General features: G+C 39.6%; 1 protein-coding gene across 4 annotated transcripts in view; it reads left to right on the forward strand.

The window, feature by feature from the left end:
* Positions 1-17,572, forward strand: part of ccdc3 (coiled-coil domain containing 3) — a 50,996-nt gene that overhangs the window by 4,363 nt on the left and 29,061 nt on the right. The window contains exons 2-4 of one of the 4 annotated variants that reach the window (XM_031897956.1): positions 2,515-2,561; positions 5,290-5,387; positions 16,202-16,376. In XM_031897956.1, coding sequence (XP_031753816.1) covers positions 16,203-16,376 — 174 coding nt within the window. In that variant the 5' untranslated portion in view covers positions 2,515-2,561; positions 5,290-5,387; position 16,202. Of the gene's footprint in view, positions 1-2,514; positions 2,562-5,289; positions 5,388-8,111; positions 8,793-16,201; positions 16,377-17,572 lie in introns of those variants that run through there. The other 3 variants (XM_012959081.3, XM_012959080.2, NM_001017103.3) reach the window with 3 other exon arrangements.

Below are 17,572 nucleotides of genomic sequence, written 5' to 3' on the forward strand. Positions count from 1 at the left end.
GTTTCCAGATAAGGGATCCCATACCTGTACCTGATGAAAGTTCCTGCTGTCCCAGCTAACTTGAGTAACTTGAATACTTTCAAAAAACATTTTTTCTTACCAATCTCAACACTAACACTTTTATTCAATCATAAAGGCTTTGCTTTGTGATGTCTTTCTTTGCTTACAAGAAGAACATACTGCCCTGTATACTTGCTAAGCAATATTTTAAAAGATATTCCATTTCCTTCTGTGTTTAACCCTGTGAAAAGCCTTTCCCAGTTGATACATTGCAGAGCTGGCAAAGTCTTCACGTCTAAAATTTAGTTACTCCATTATAAAGCTGTCTCTGCAGCATTATCTCAAAGGAGACCATGTTATGATCATTATTCCCTAAATGCTCACCCACACAAATGTTAGAGATTAACTGCTTGAAATAAAAAGTTGTCATTTAGCATATTTACAAACCTATTAGCTTTTTCTGACTTAGCCACCCCATTACTTCAGTCAATGTCTGGATAATTAAAGTCCCCCATAATAACAACCTAGTTGTGAAGCCTCCTTTATTTGCAATAGTAGCTGGGCCTCATCCTCCTCACTTATACTGGGTGGTTTCCAGAATTTTATTTTTCAAACTTTAGCATTGCTGAAATCTCTATCCAAAAGGATTCCACAATTTTCTTTTTAACCTTTAGCATCTCTACCCAAATGGATTCCATACCTTCCCCTTTGCTGTCCTTGGTAATTTCTTTAGCACATGGCTTTAAATCTGACTTTATATAAATACAAACCCCTCCACCCTCTGTAATCCGTCTGTCCTTCCTAAAAAGGCTTTCCTATAAAACTCTAGTTCACCCACCCCCTCTTGCCTAGTTTAAACACTTCTCCACTCTTTTAGCCATTTTTTCCCCTAGCACAGCACTCATGCACTCAGGTTCAAGATGTACTTTTTTGTCCAAATAAACAGACCTGTGGAAGGGAGTGGATCTGACTCTCGCTGATAGGCTGCTGGGTGGGGGTGATATCACTCCAACTTTCAGCACAGCAGTAAAGAGTGACTGAAATGTATTAGAGCACAAGTCCCATGGCTGTAGCACCCTGGGAAAAAAGTAAATTGCTATCCCCATGTCAAATTTCAAAATTACATATAAAAAAATTTGTTTGCTATTTTAAAAACAGATTTCAGTGCTGAATTCTGCTGGAGCAGCAATATTAACTGGTGTGTTTTGAAAGAAAACATGTTTTGCCATTACAAAATGAGGGGAAGAAGCATGAAGAAAAAGGAGGCCATTAGAAAGTTAACTGGCAGATAAAGGGGTACATAAACCAGTAAAATATGACCCCCCTTTAATTTCGTAAATGGGATCAAACATTTATTGGATAGCTTGTATCGTGATGGTGCGATTACTGACAAATTGAGGAATTAACCATTAATTAAGAATAATCCAGATAGTTTGGCGGAGGCTGATAATTCTGGCAACACTAGGGGGGCGCATTTACTTATCCACGCTCTGAGCATTCGTTTGATCGGTCCAATTGCATTTTCTGCTAATTTTTCATACCTTACACGACTTTTTCGCCGCTTTCGCGACTTTTTCGACGCTTGCGCAACTTTTTCGTATTTTAAGCGCAGAAAATGGGATCGGTTTTGCCGCTGTTTACAATCGTTCGGTATGAAAATTTCGTGACTTTCAGATCGCCAATACGATATTATTGTGACTAATACGATTTTTCGTATGCATTTTCGTGATATTTGCGATCTTCAAAAATTTTCGTTTCCAATCCGAATTTTTTCCATTTGGGATTCAAACTCGTGTTTTGATAAATCTTCCCCTAGGGGGCTGATTCATCAAATCAAATTCATCTCATCAGAATGATTGTGAATGGCGGGAAAACCTTTCTGACTTTGATCCTTCTGTGCATAATTTTGGAAGCCTACCATAGGACTCAATGGCACTCTTCAGCTCCAACCTAGCCAAAGTAAAGATACCAAAAGCTTGAATGAATCCGAAACTTTCGTACTTTGTGCGACAAATACGATTTTGACGCACAAATTGTCACACTTTTTGTCGCAGAGTACTAAAAAGTCGCGCAAATTAACAAAAAAGTTGCAAAAAATATGCACAGTGCGAAAACTTAAAAAATACAATTTTTTTGTATTCGGAAGCGATCGTACTTTGATTAATGGGCCCCTAGATGTTGGAAGCTTGTACACCTTGATATCAAAAAATGATGGAACACAAGCCAATGCATGGATTCCTAATTGAGGTCAAACCACTCTGAACAGCATTGCAGATCATATTTAAGCTGTGACTATTTCACTTTTATGGAACAGTTTAATCTCTAGCTACATGGAACTGTAATGAGGGTCCAATGTTGCCCTGTCAAATACCAATGTCTTTATGGCTAGGCTTGAAGAACTGAACATATATTGCAATGTTTTTTCTTTAGCAGGTGCCTAGCATGGTGCAGGTACATTGACAATGTTTTTGTATTATAGTGGAGTGATATTCATTCCCTATTATTCATCCACAGGTGGCTAAATGAGATACATCCCTCAATCAACAGATCTGACCTGAGCTGTACGTAATTTTTAAAATTTATTTTGCAGAATTTATTAACATATCTATGTTAAGACTGCAACCTATTATTATTATCATGTTTTTATAGAGCACCAACATATAGCGAAATATAAACATTAAGCTAGATATTCTGCATTTTTCTGCTTATTGTTTAAGAGAAGAGGCACCAAAGATCTCCAATAGCTCATGGTCCTTTTTTAATGCTAAACTAGATAAACTAGAGCTCGTTCTTAGCCTGTTCTGGGCTGGTGTCAGTAATCTGATTTTCGTAATTAAAACACAATAAACTAAGCACAAAATTAGGATACATCTGTAATTTTTAATTCACATAAGAAAAGGGAACATTGTACAACATTTCGGTGGGGGACAACCCCCTTCCTCAAGTGCACAGTAGTGGGACTTTTGTATACCTGATCAATTCACTGGTGTTGCCACCCACTCCTTTAAACAATGTTCACAAAAGTAGAAGCAAAACCTCCAACCATCTCAGTCTAAAAGATCTGTGCATGCTGGTAAGCCGATAAGTCTTTCAGCTTCTTCCTTACTTCTTGCAATTAAAAAAACAAATGAAGCAGAATCCATCTTAACCTCTGAAGGATCTAATATAAACAACATCAAAAGGTAAGGATGTATTATTTGGACCTACATGACTCCAGTTTGCTGTTGTTTTCTCACCTCTTCATTAGAAAACAACAGACACAGAGCTACCAACTAGGGCAGAACAAATGGCTTTTAAAGGATGAGGAGGACAAACACAGTGTACCCAGACAACACTTAAGTACTGATTGTAACTTGAATGTCAATGCAATGAATAGGACATACAATATTTATTCTAACCACCCTAAACTGCTGCATCAAATTTACAGGAAAAGACAACATAGGGCAAAATAATGGTTGCAGAAAGCTAGTAACCAAGGCTTCTTGGTATCCCTGCTATCATAGCATAAATAATTAGCCTAAAAAAATCTTAAAGAACAGATAAGGGCTAACTAGAATACTATGGGTGAGATGCAGCCCTGCAAGGAATTTTTGTGACCCACAGTTTCACAGTGACTCCTTACATTTCTTATTATGACATCATGATTTTAATATTAATGGGTCCTCAAACATCTTTAAAAAAAAAAAAGAAATAAGGAAAACAACACACAAAAAATCTGTTCTCTGACCCTTGCCAGACCTGTGGCATGAAACTTGTCCGGGAGGGGTGGGTTGAGGGAAAGTGTATCTCCTGCAACAGGACATATAGAGAAAGTGCAGATTTACTTTGCTCACCTACCAACATGCCAAGCACTGGCCAACATTGGTGCACAGACAAATGACATTTTCAAATCTGCCCAATTAAACAACCATCCAATATCCAGGACACAAAGATTATTGGTCAGGTTTGTCTATCCAGCGTACACATACTGGATACTGTATGACACAAAGTTCATTTTATTATTACGATCATGGTGAGCTTAAAGAATTCTGCTTCCAGGCAATAACTAATTCTTTGTTTTGTTCTTCTGAGACTGCCTCTTGTTTTCATATAGGGACCTCTTTTATAACCCAGAATATGGGGTGGTTAATTCTGTTGCTACTCTGCACTTATAGGTATAGGGGCACATTCATGAAAAAGCGAGTTTGAATACGATTCTGTCACAAAAGTTTTGTCGCAAAGTACGAAAAAGTTGGCAAAAGTATGAAAAAGTTGCGCAGGTACAAGAAAGTTGGCGAAAATACGCCGAATGAATGCTCAGAGCGTTCGTGGATTAGTAAATCTCCCCCATAATCTAATTACCCCATCTCCACAGAGTCAGCAAATGCTACTGGAAGAATAAATGAAAAAAAAAAAACTTTTGCCCCAGAAACATTTGTTACTTTGTTTTGCTTGCCTGTGTTTATATTTACACCAATGGTCCTTACTCCAAGTGCAACATTCTGGATGCCACTTATTGGTACTGAGAAGGTATTTTTATTGTTCGTTTCTCTAAAGGAGCCCAACTCTTAGGGCTTGATTTACGATTGTCCAGCAGTCATAAAGGAAACCCCACATGGACTAACTTACACACGCTGGGTTTTATGCCGAAAAAGCTTGTAAAATTTCCATACATTTTTAGCAAACGGGTTTTTTTATGTAAATGTGCTGCTTAATATCCCATTAAATAGAAACAGGAAAAATCTTTTGTGTTTTTATCTCACCCAGAGAAAAACCCTATTGAAGACAGAATTAAAAACTAGTCCATATATATTAGATAATTTAATCATAACTATATTATTATTTCTAAAGTTATAGGGCCAATTTACAATTAATATGCTAGGCACAAACACACTAACAAAACACATCATATTTTATTTACCACAATCCAGCATTTCCCCCCATAACTCAGCATAAAATTGGTACCTGCAAATAGTGTGTATCACAACTTGCTCCCAGTTTACCAGTACTACTGCAAATTAACATTTGTGTTGATAAATCATATGCAAGTTGCAACTGAATTTTTCTGGTGTTAGTCTGTGACCTTATTTCTGGCTCAGTTTCTTGCATACAATGTATGCTTTGCACTTGCTTTTGAAAATGAGCTGTAATAAGTCATAAAGAGAGAAATATCCCTGCAATACTAAGCCCTTAGTGTAATAGTAGTAAATTAGAATGAAAAAGAATCAGGATGCAATTCTAGAAGACAGTGGACAAGAAAAAGTCTAGTGAAAACCACATGCATATCTTACCACCATTTTGTCTGAATAGGGTTGCCACCTTTACTTCAAGTCTGTACTGGCAGCTGATGAAAGGGACAGGATCGTGATGTAAAGACAACAAGGCTGTGTCATAAATTGGAGAAACGGGTAGGTAGCGTTTGGTGGGGCATAGAGGGTAAGTGGAAAAAGGGGATTGGCTGAATTGGAAGAAGCTGGGGAGGAACAGCTAGGGATTACAAATTTACAGGCAAGAAAATACTGGCCCAACCTTGGGTGGTAATTAACTTTCTAGGCCAGTGAAATACCAGTCTGGTGGCAACCCTACATCTGACTCAATCCTGCTTATTAACTCTGCACTCACCTAACACAAAATTACATTTGATTTAAAAGGGTTGTCTACCTTTTTGCAAAGTCCTACCAGAGAGGTTGGAATTTGTTAAAGAAAAACTTTCCCCATTGGAATTAATTTTAAAAATGCTTTGTTCCTATATTTTATTTTAAATGAAAATCATGCGCTTACTCAGAGGTGCTAAAAAGTCCTTCCAAACTGGTAAAACTTTGCAAAAGCTGGACAACCCCTTTAATTTTGGTGTGGTAAATGGAATCAATATGATTTTTATTATATATTCAGTGTATACAATAAAAGTAAGTGAGCACTGGAAACCCAAACAGATTATACAGTAAGAGAAAATTAGTATTGACACCCCAACCACATTATATACAGTGAGAGGAAGCGGGTAATGGCACCTTAGGTATAATATACACAGTGAGAAGCAGTGAGTACTGGCACCTCAACTACTACAACTAAGTGGATACTCAAACCCAAAGTATTTTATATACAGTGAGAGGCAATGGGCATTAGTTCACCAACCACATTATACACAGTGATAGGCAGCGAGTAATTGCAAGTACAGGTAAAGGTATCCGGAAACCCGTTATCCAGAAAGTTCTGAATTATGGAACGCCCATCTCCCATAGACTCCATTTTAAACAAATGACTCTAATTTTTAGAAATTATTTGCTTTTTCTCTGTAATATTAAAACAGAACCTTGTACTTGATCCCAACTAAGATATAATGAATCCTTATTGGATTGAAAACAATCCTGTTGGGTTTATTTAATGTTTAAATTATTTCTTAGTAAACGTAAAGCATGGAGATCCAAACTACGGAATGATCCCTTAAGATATATTTACATGCTAGCATCTATTCTTTCATCTATTTGTCCCCTTTGTTCCCATTCAGAAATAGGGAATGACCATATAGAAGGCCAAATGGTGAGGAACAGGAGGGACCACTGACACTTGGGCCCACCATGAGTTTTCCTGGTATCCTGTTAGGCCAGGCCAACACTGGAGCTATGGGTCGCCCCCTTAAGATGTTTCTTAGCAACAGGCCCTGGAATGTCTGTATGAAAAAATGTAGCCATACAAACCCTTTTAGCAGGTAGGTAGATTTTGCTAGCGAAAAAGATTGAACTTGTTGGATGTATTTTTTTTTTTTCTGCATCTGCTATGATACAAACCTACCAATCATTTTACAAATAGAGGAAACACACCATCCATTTGCTGGGGGGGGGGCAGGAAAACTGTGTATGCAATATTATTATTTTGGGTGCTATAATACTGGGCATCTAATCGGAATACTCCTGGGATATATGTTTGATGTTGGTGCATCAGGATATGTAGAGCACAAATGCATAGCTTGGCATGAATAGAAAGACATATTTACCCATACCCCACATAAAAGGTAATAGATGAGTTGATTCTGCAGTAGCTTACATACCTATGTATCTTGGGCATCAAACCAATTTTCATATATATATATATATATATATATATATATATATATATATATATATATATATATATATAGAGCATATATATTTAGAGTTGAGTTTTTAAAAATGTCAGAAATTGGTAGTTTGGAGGAGACATCTTTACCTTTTCTGGATTAGTTAGAATGTGTTCTTTCCAAAAAAAAATGGTTTATTGGGGTAAACCCACTGTTAGTGGAATTTTTGGCCTTAAAATGTAAAGTATGAATATATCTAATGGTCCCCATACACGGGCCGATAGTAGCTGCCGGTATCGCTCCCTTGGACCGATTCAGCAGCATATCGGCCCGTGTAGGGGCAGAAATGAGGGGCCTGCCCAACCGACATCTGGCCTAAAATTGGGCAGATATTGATCGGCCAGGTTAGAAAATTCAGTCGGATCGGGGACTGCATCGGCTTGTTGATGCGGTCCCCGAACCGACTGCCCCATTGAGGCAAATATAATTCGATCTTTTGGCCCCAGGGCCAAATGATCGAATTATTTTTTTTTTCACCTACACGCTCCCCGATATCGCCCACCTGTAGGGGGCCTATAGAGCAGTGCTTTGGGAATTTAGTAGCGTACTGGTGGGAGTTTCTGACTTATACAAGTGAGAAATCTCCATAAAACTATACACAATTGGCATTTGCACGTTTGGGAGATATGGGACTTTACAAAATAGTATTTTTGTACATAAAATACAGTAGGTTTCTGATATATGTCTCTATATTATGAAAATTGTATGTTTCCCCATTTTTAGGTATTTACAAACATAAATCTTGTTACAGAAATGGAATTACAGAAAACATCCAGCAGATTTTTGAATGTTAGGGTTGTCCTAAACCCCATGAAATGCACCAAAAGAAAAAGTATAAAACGTTTAGAAATGATCTGGTAGTTAATGCAAAGGAAGTGAAACACTTATCAGGCAGTGAAGAGATTGAAACAAGTACAGTTAAGTGGCTAACTAATTTCAACAAATAAAGAGCCAAACGGCTTCCACATTTCGGAAGAAACCCGCCCCCGATTCTTGCTCCATGTGTTTATTAGAGAGGGACGTGGCCAGCCTACTTGTGTCTGTATAAAGGGCCGGCTGTGCTTCTTGCTAGCAGTGTGGGGGCGAGCTAGCATTGTGTAGTGTCAGTGGGATGCGCAAGGAATGAGGGACGGATTGTTAGAGTTTATTCTACTGATTTTGTTAACTAGAAACTTTGTAAAGCGCAAGCTACATTGGCGCTAAGGCTCCAGCGACAATTCCATTGAAAAATATAATGGAGGCTATACCTTCCTTTCAGAAGTAAAGAAGACCCTTTCTCAAGAGTGTCTGGCTGTAGTGTCTCTAATTACGCAGCGAGCGGTACAGGTTTGGCTATGTTTTTCGTGCTAGTTGCGCTGCTTGTGATGGGAAGGGGGACCTTACAGTGCCAGCTGCCCTCTGACTGGCGGACTCTAAGCGAGGGGTGCAGGGCGGAGCTGGCGGAGATTATAGTCTATGCCAAGGTGCTGGCAGTGCAGCAGGAGACCTACAGCATGTATAACTACTTGCCCTGGCACTATGAAACTCCTGCGGAAGAAGGGCTATTCTATTCAGCGGACATTGAGATGCTGTGTGACCAGGCTTGGGGAAGCATGCTGGAAGTGCCGGCTGGATCCAGGCTTAAACTTACTGGTCTGGGCTATTTTTCCTGTCACTCCCATACAGTTGTGCAAGGCCACGCCTACTACTTCTTCCTCAGGTAAGTCTCCTTCGTTCTCAATAGCCACGTCCACTGTGCCTTTAAGTAGCAGCAACTACCTCCATATTTGCCCTCAGCTTCAACACCTGGCCCACACCTATGGTCTGAGTAGTGCAAGCTACATGCAAAACCGAATCTGTACAGTGAAGTTTGGTTGTGTGCTGAAAACCAGTGGGGTTAACCTGTTACTACCCATCACACCAGACGCGTATGAAAAACATTCTTGATAATTTAGATGCACACTGCAAGGCTGAGCAGAAACAAGTGTTGCTTGTCTCTAATTAATTGCCAATTACAGATATAGGACCCGTTATCCAGAATGCTCGGGACCAAAGGTATTCCAGATTAGGGGTCTTTCCGTAATTTGGATCTCCATACCTTAAGTCTTACTAAAAAATCAATAAAACATTAATTAAACCCCACAGGATTGTTTTGCATCCAGTAATGATTATTTATATCATAGTTGGGATCAATTACAAGGTACTGTTTTATTACTACAGAGAAAAAGATAATCAGTTTTACAATTCTCAATTATTCGATTAAAATGGAGTCTATGGGAGACAGGCTTTCTGTAATTGAGAGCTTTCTGTAATTCAGAAAACAGGTTTCCGGATAAGGGATCCCATACCTGTATTACTTCAGATGTGGACTTATAGTGTACCTGCTGCTTTTAAAGGGTTGCATGTAGTAAATTTTTTTGGGAACAAAACAATAAATTTGTACTGTTAGCTGCCTAATATGAACCATATTTACTGGGGCTGCATTTACACATTTAATGGGAGACTCTGTGGATTGTAAAAATGTTTTGTGACTGGAAAACCTTATATTTAGAGACTGCAAAACAAGGCACCTTAGGGCACAAGTAAAGGAAATAGACTGTTCGGTATTTTTACAACATCTGGAAAGACTTTTTTTTTTTTTTTTTTAGACACCTTGTTTGGATTTTCATCAGTATTTTACAGTGTCTTTTTTTTCTTCTCTGAGATTTGGTTTTAATACATTAGATGGAATTTAGAGAGCTTTTATACTTGATTCTGCACTGCACATGTTCAGTTTTCTGAAGCCAAACAAACTTTATCTGCTTGGTATACCCAAAATAGACACTGTGCTTTTATGAAGTTTCCACAACTGTAAGGGCTCTGGCACACGGGGAGATTAGTTGCCCACGACAAATCTCTCTTGTCACGGGCGACTAATCTCCCCGAACTACCATCCCACCGGTGAAAATGCAAGTCGCCAGTAGGATGGCACACGCTGCGCAGGCGATTTCGGCAAATCGCCGAAAATGCCTCGCGAGGCACCTCTTTCGTTTATGTAACCACTATTACAGAGGTGTGGCATTTGAGAGTCTTGCACCAAAAGGTCTGCCTGGATCCTGCCAGTGCACCAGTCACTAGTCACTTGGAAGCTTGGCACAGCATGTTTCCGAGCAGTAATCACCTGACCCACAACTGCTCCGGCTTGTTTCAGGCAATTACCATTAGAGTCAATGGAGGGACATTAGTGAAAATGTTGCTACCCACCTGCCAAGCTGGAAATCACACTGGCAGCAAAAAACTAAATCTTTTTTTTTTATATCACTCATACAGTGATTGAAATTTACAGTGAACACTTATCTTGTTTGTGCTTTTCTATCTCTATTGATGGCACCCTCATCAACCCTGTCGATTCAGCTCGTTGTTTAGGGGTGATCTTTGACTCCAGTCTCTCCTTCTCTGACCACATTAACACCACTGTCAAAACCTGTCACTTTTTCTTACGCAATATTGCCAAAATCCGTCCCTTTCTTTCTACTGCAACAGCTAGGCTGCTCATGCATGCTCTCATCCTATCCTGACTTGACTACTGTAACCTGCTATTAACCGGCCTCCCTAACTCCCATCTTTTCCCCCTACAGTCTATATTAAATACTGCTGCCAGAATTCTCCTCCTCTCATCCAGGAGAGTTCAGGCCCACCCTCTGCTAAAGTCCTTATTGTGGCTTCCTATTAAACAAAGAATATCTTACAAACTCCTTCTCTTAACCTTCAAAGCCCTCCATTCCTCTGCTCCTCACTACATCTCTTGTGTCTCCGTACGTTCCTGGACGACTCCTTCGTTCCTCGCAGAGCAATCGCTTGGTTGCACCCCCCACTAATACTGCTGTTTCCCGTCTTAAACCTTTCTGCCTTGCTGCCCCTTACATTTGGAATGCCCTCCCTGATTTCCTCCGGAGAGAATCCTCCCCCAGTCTTTTAAAAAATAGAGTTAAAGACTACTTTTTGGAGCACTCACCCAGCACCTGACCTGGGAACTAGCACTTATATTACAGTGTCACCCACTGTGACCTACAGCACTTATATTTGCCTATTTGTCTCTGTAAGTTACCCTCCCATATAGATTGTAAGCTCTACAGGGCAGGGAACTCCATCCTCTTGTGTCTTTGACTCTTAACTTATTGCATAACTGTATTTATCGTGTATCTATCTGTATTTATTGTTATACTTTGTATTTATCTATTATTATTAATAATTCCCTGTTTGTATTAATGTATTCTACTGTACAGCGCTGCGTACATAAGTAGCGCTTTATAAATAAAGATATACATACATACATACTTACATACATACATACAATAATGGTATATTAAACCACTAGTCTGTCTAGAACAGTGAGTCAGTTACTAAAGTGGTTAATAGTTTCACTCTTCTCCTGACCTATATTATGTCAGGAATTAAGCTTTTAATAAAAGCTTCATTTGTCATTCAGAATACACAATGTACATTGTCTACTTTCCTTGCAGGTACCTGTGTCAAAATGCACTCCTTTTGAATTTCCATCTAGTTGCGTTAGGTGCCAATAAGTCCGTCCTACCTTCCTTTCTGAACTGAGCGCTGCTGATGACCTATTGACACAGGGTTCCTTGAGCACCCTATAATCACTGTAGTTTAATTGCTCCAAAAGAATAGCGCTCACTTGTCCCTTGTATTCTGAACATAGGAAATGAATCCAGACAGAGTTCAATAATATTCGGTGGAACTTAGGCCCTCTTGTGCATACAGTTGTATCAATGCAGGCAATTGAAATAGGCGCACCAAGTGAGCGGATCTTCACCCGATATCCCCACCTACGGGTGGGCGATATCGGGAAGCTGGGGCCAAACGATCGAATTATATTGGCGGCAATGGGGCAGTAGGTTCGGGGACCGCATGAACAAGCCGATGCGGTCCCCGATCTGACTAGATTTTCTAACCTGCCCAATTGAGATCTGCCCGATTTCAGGCCAGATATCGGTCGGGCAGGCCCATCAGTAGTCCCCATACAAGGGCCGATTAGCTGCCGAATCGGTCTAAGGGACCTATATGGGCAGCTAGAATCGTCCCGTGTATGGGGACCTTTAGAGTTGCTTGAAAGTGACTTGGCTCAGATAGACATTTGTGATAGCTACTTTATGTCTACTTAATATTTAAACCAATAAAGTTGCTTTCAAGCAAATTTGATTAAGTTTCTTTAGAGTGTGACAGTTCCCTGGACTTTGTATGTAATAGACCCCTGGCAGGTTGGGTATTCTGTTCAGCACCTTATTTCAAAAGGGTTGAGCACTTAATCGTTGTGTGGAATAGTCCTAGGACAATGGCACACAATGAGATTTGTTGACTGTGGGAAATAGGCACTACCCATGGCTGGTAAATCCTCTTGTAATGCCTTACAATTCACTAACCTTCAGATCACTGCATTTAAAACACATTACATGTGGCAATGTTGCTTGGTTGCGCGAAAATGAAGGCATTTTGTCAGGTTTGTTTGCCGTTGAGCACCCGTAAAAACTCCAAACTCACTATAAATAGTTCTTGTGCTGACATAGCTTCCGGGACAGTTTGTAACTCCTCAGTAAGTCTTCTAACCATCGACATTTTTAGACAGCGCTTGTGTCATTTAACAACTCTGGGCAATTTTGCACCTGGGCAGTAACCTATAGCAACCAAATAGTGATTAGCTTTTTCAGCCAGCCGACCAGTTTTTTGTGTCTAGATACTAATATTGTATATTTACTTTGATAGCATCCCATGGTTCTAAAGGGACAAACAGACCAAACTGCAGAAAAAAGAAATTTAGTGGACTACAAAACTAGAAATTAGTAAAAAAAATTGTTACTCTAGATTAAGGTCAATAAACAACCTAATCTACCATTCATTTACTCTTAATTTATTTATTAATTAGCTTATGTACTTAACATTGCTTGGGAAATCTGGTATACATCATGAACACATTTTTAAAACCGCACTCTTTTGTGGTACCCACCATTTGCTGGTAAACCTGTTGACTGCATTACTAAGCTCACCTTGAAAACACCTATGTATGTATTCCTTTGAACAATGAACTGCTGGGTAGTTTTCCAGAATGATGAAACTGTGTGATCTCATTGGTCAAATGGGATTTTGGTGTAAATAGATGCCCAGTTGAATCTCGGCTCTGAAAATCTCTGCTTTGAAAATCCCTAAGGTATATATTTTGTTGCATTTGGTCATAACCTATGAAAAGCTAAAATGTGATAAGTGGTTATTGAGGCAGACAGGATTTGACCTTTTGAAGGGGGCCTCAAGTCAAGGTGCTGCGGTGACATCTTCACTCCCCACCTCACTCATTAACACCACTCTAGGTAAAAGGGATGACTTTACCACACCAATTCACACAAAAATGGCACACAATTCAAGGTCATGTTGCTTGTGTGACCTTGTCCCATTGACCTAGGGGCTGATTTACTAAGACACGAATCCGAATTGGAAAAATTCCGATTGGAAAACGAACATTTTGCGTCTTTTTCGTATTTTTTGCGTTTTTTTCGGCGCCTTTACGACTTTTCGAAAATTGTCGTGACTTTTTCGTTACCAATACGATTTTCACGAAAAAACTCGAGTTTTTCGTAGCCATTACGATTCGCTCGTATCTTGTCGCGACTTTTTCGTATTGAGCGCTCGTAAGCGCCGGCCGAAACTTTCAGACTTAGCATGATTTTGGAAGCCTCCCATAGGACTCAATGGCACCCTGCAGCTCCAACCTGGCCCAAGAAAAGTCACCATACTGAAGCTTGAATGAATCCGAACGCTACGAAAAAATCGCAACATTTTGCGCAACTTTCGGAATGGCTACGAAAAAGGCGCGACTTTTCACGCAAGTTTTAACGCTACGAAAAAATCGCTAGATTTTACGCAACATTCGGATGGCAACGAAAAAGTTGCGATAATTTTCCGAAAAAATCGCCAAATACCGATCATTACGAAAAAAAACCGCAATCGGACGCATTCGGCCGGTTCGTGAGTAAGTAAATGGGCCCCTAAGACTTTATATCTTTAACCCATAGAATGCTTGTTCTGCGCTTCTGACTGCCTTTGAGTTCCTGTTAACCCTGCCAGTGTGTTGCACTCACTTTGGTTTGTTTTGCCTGCTAAAATAGCTCGTTTTTAAATCTCAAATACCTGCTTGTCTATTCCTGGTTAGGGTTTTTCTTGATCCTCACTAACCTCTTTAAAGAGGACATATTGTGTGGAAAAACAATATTGTGTCAATTAATTGTACTTATTTAAATATAAAAACAATGTCCTTTAAAAATTAGTGTTTCAGGCTAAAAAAATCTGTTCCATTTCCTGCTGCCTCCTTTCCCAGACTATGGCTGCACTCAGCACACTACACAGTAGGATAGGAACCAATTAGCAGCTGTGATGACCTGATAGGGAATGGAAGCTTGTCTTTTGCTTGTGTGACTGCAGGGCTGTGATTAGCTATCCCCCTCCTACTGTGCTTTTGGCAGGGGCCGTTGGGACATGCCCTCCTCTCATTTGAAACATGGACAGGGACCAGAAAGGATATATAGGGCGCTCCAGTGAAGGGGATATTATTACAGATAGTGTTAATTTTTAGCCCAGAGTGAAACCAGCACCATATATTATTTATAATTGACTACAAGTTTAGGTTTTTTTTTTAAAAATTCATTCTACATGTCTTTAAGACCAGGGGGGGGGGGTCTTAAAGACATGTAGAATGAATTTAAAAAAAAAAAAACCTAATCTTGTAGTCAATTACTTTGTTGTACAGCCTTTTATGTCTGGGTGACAGGTCTCTTTTAATGTTGAAACAAATGGTCCCCACAGCTGGGTGATGTTGGGCAGGCTGCATTTAAGCACAAAATATATCCTTTATAATGACAAAGCCAGCTCAGGTCTGATATTAAATAAGGAAACTTCTGAAATTCTAGCTATGGATTTTGCCACAACCCAGGGAGCCTTCTCTGCATGTCAATAAGCCCTAAGGTCCATTCACCACTTTCTAAGTCTGCTTTTTTAACTGCTGCCAGGAATTAAAGTGCACACCATTAATCAACTGGCAGATTAGGGTACCAAACTTGAACTGCAGCCAGTTGCAGAACTGTACTTATTTCTGGAGGTGCAGAAAGAAGTCACCCCTTCCACCCCAAAGGCAAGGGGGTATATGAGAAGTACAACTGTATATATTTTTTTTATTACATTTTACATTTCAGTAAAGCATCTATTTCACACTATGACATGAAAGTAGTAGAGGAGGGAGGGTGTTAACAGCAGTGGATTTGTTAACACCCTCCCTCCTCTACTCGTGGTCTGTAATGGCAAAGCTTTCAACCCTGATTAACTTGAGATTGGCACCTGACGCTGCCAACCAAAAGTGATGTCCCACACGTGAACACTACCAGAAGTGACATTACATGCATGTGCAAATGTTGTCCTGAAGCCACTGAAAGCTACGCACGCATTGGCACCCTGTAATGTAAGGCGAACCTAAAAAATTGGGAGGATATGGTAGCCAAATATGCAGGCCAAATATGAGTAAATCCTAAATAAATAGAGGGGGAGTTGACAGCTCTGTAATCATGTGTCCTTTAATTTATATAGTGTAAGTAAAGTTTATTTTGCCTGGCACAACAGAAAACAATTTGCAATTATTTTTTAGGGTGTCAGGTCCCCTTTAAAAAATATGTGCTCTGATTCATGTATTGCCTAAAATACCCCTTCATACCCCATTGTGACAATCTAGAATAATCCCAACTTGGAGGTCGCCTAGTTAAACACCTGTTGTACTACTGGGTCCCTTTGCAGGAGTGTTTGACCCCCTCTTAGTTTGCAAAGCTCACTTGCAGTGGAGGCAGCGGACATTTGATAACTGTTCTGCATACCCCACCTGCACACACACACCAGAGGAATCTGTCTTCCCTTTCCTGTTTCTTCTAGGATTTTCCTCTGGTTGGCAAAGTGTCAGCTTTGCTATGGGATTTACCTATAATGGTATAATGAAACTGAGCTAGTAATCCATACCAACCATGTGACATTGCCATAATCCATATGTAATTATAAGTTGTTTATCTCTATAAACCTTTAAAAATAACTTTTTTTTTTATTTAGGATGGATGAAAATTATAATTTAATTCCACATGGAGTAAATTTCCAGGATGCGATATTTGCAGATACACTGGAGAACAGAAGAATGTTTTCCAGCCTTTTCCAGTTTTCCAACTGTTCTCATGGGCAGAATGCTACAGTGTTTTCCAGTGACTGGGAAGTTCAAGAAGACACTAGGGTAAAGTTTTTTTGTGTTTTTTTTTTTTCCTTTATTATTTTTAATTATTATTACATTGATAGCTATATGACTTGCTTGAGTATAGGTGTCTTTTGAACTGCATGCGGGATGCAAAGCAGAGTTTTTTTTTAGTGGAAACAAACTCACCAGTCTTACTGTTACCCTTTGCTGTAGAGATGCAGTTCATAAGCTTTATGCCCATACATTTAACAACCTACATTTGTGATGTAATACAGCACTTCAAGAATGTAAATTTTTAGTGTGTGATGTATCTCCTCCATTTTTTTTTTGTTTTAATTAGGAAATAAATGGCTTGCCAAGTTATTTGTTGATTCTTACCACATTGTTGCTACTAACAGTAAATAACTGTATTTCCCTTTTCCCATAGTATGTTTTCTCAACAGCTAGACATTTTAATTATTTTACAATGTGATAAGAAAAATGCTTAGGGAATTTATGAATGCAAAAATTAGCTTGGAACCCCATTGCACTGGGTGGTCATTTGCAGCCAGGCCAGAACTAGGGGTAGGCAGAAAAGGCATGTGCCTAGGGCACAATGGCATAGGGGGTGCTGGGATCCTAGGTATGTGCCTCATCTGCCAGCCCTGATATTAGATGGGGATTGGGAAGGGGACAGGGGAAGTGTCGGTGTAAGGGGGGGGGGGTTGGGACAAAATGAGTTGCCAACCTTATGCCTCATAATTGCAAAGTTTACCACCTCAGGAGTAACGCTAAACAGAGATGATTTGAAGATTTGAAGATGATTTTTATCCTAGTCATGCAAATGCCATTAGGCAGGTTTAGAATATTCAGGGACACATATACTAAATACTTCTTGCAGTGTAGCTCTGATTGTACTTAAATTAAACTGCAATCAGTTCAGCCCTGCTTGACGCATTTTCTAGATGTGTCCCTGAATTTTCAAGTGATCTGGTCACCCTAGTTTAGAAGCCCTGCTCTAGTGCCTTCACTATATTTAACTGCTTTTACATTGTTACAGGTTTGATATTTAGCTCTCTTGTATGCCCAACAAGAAAAGCCTGGGTATACTTTTTTGGTAGGTCAGAATTGCACAAAGCAGGCCGTGTGATATTAATTCAACTAGTTGACTGGTATGACAAAGCATAGGATTAAAACCTAACATAGCTATGCCCTTTAGGAACAATGGAGGCAGGACTGACTTAACAGTAAGGTGA

The sequence above is a fragment of the Xenopus tropicalis genome, chromosome 3 (assembly GCF_000004195.4).
Source record: "Xenopus tropicalis strain Nigerian chromosome 3, UCB_Xtro_10.0, whole genome shotgun sequence".
In the NCBI taxonomy this organism is placed as follows: Eukaryota; Metazoa; Chordata; class Amphibia; order Anura; family Pipidae; genus Xenopus; species Xenopus tropicalis.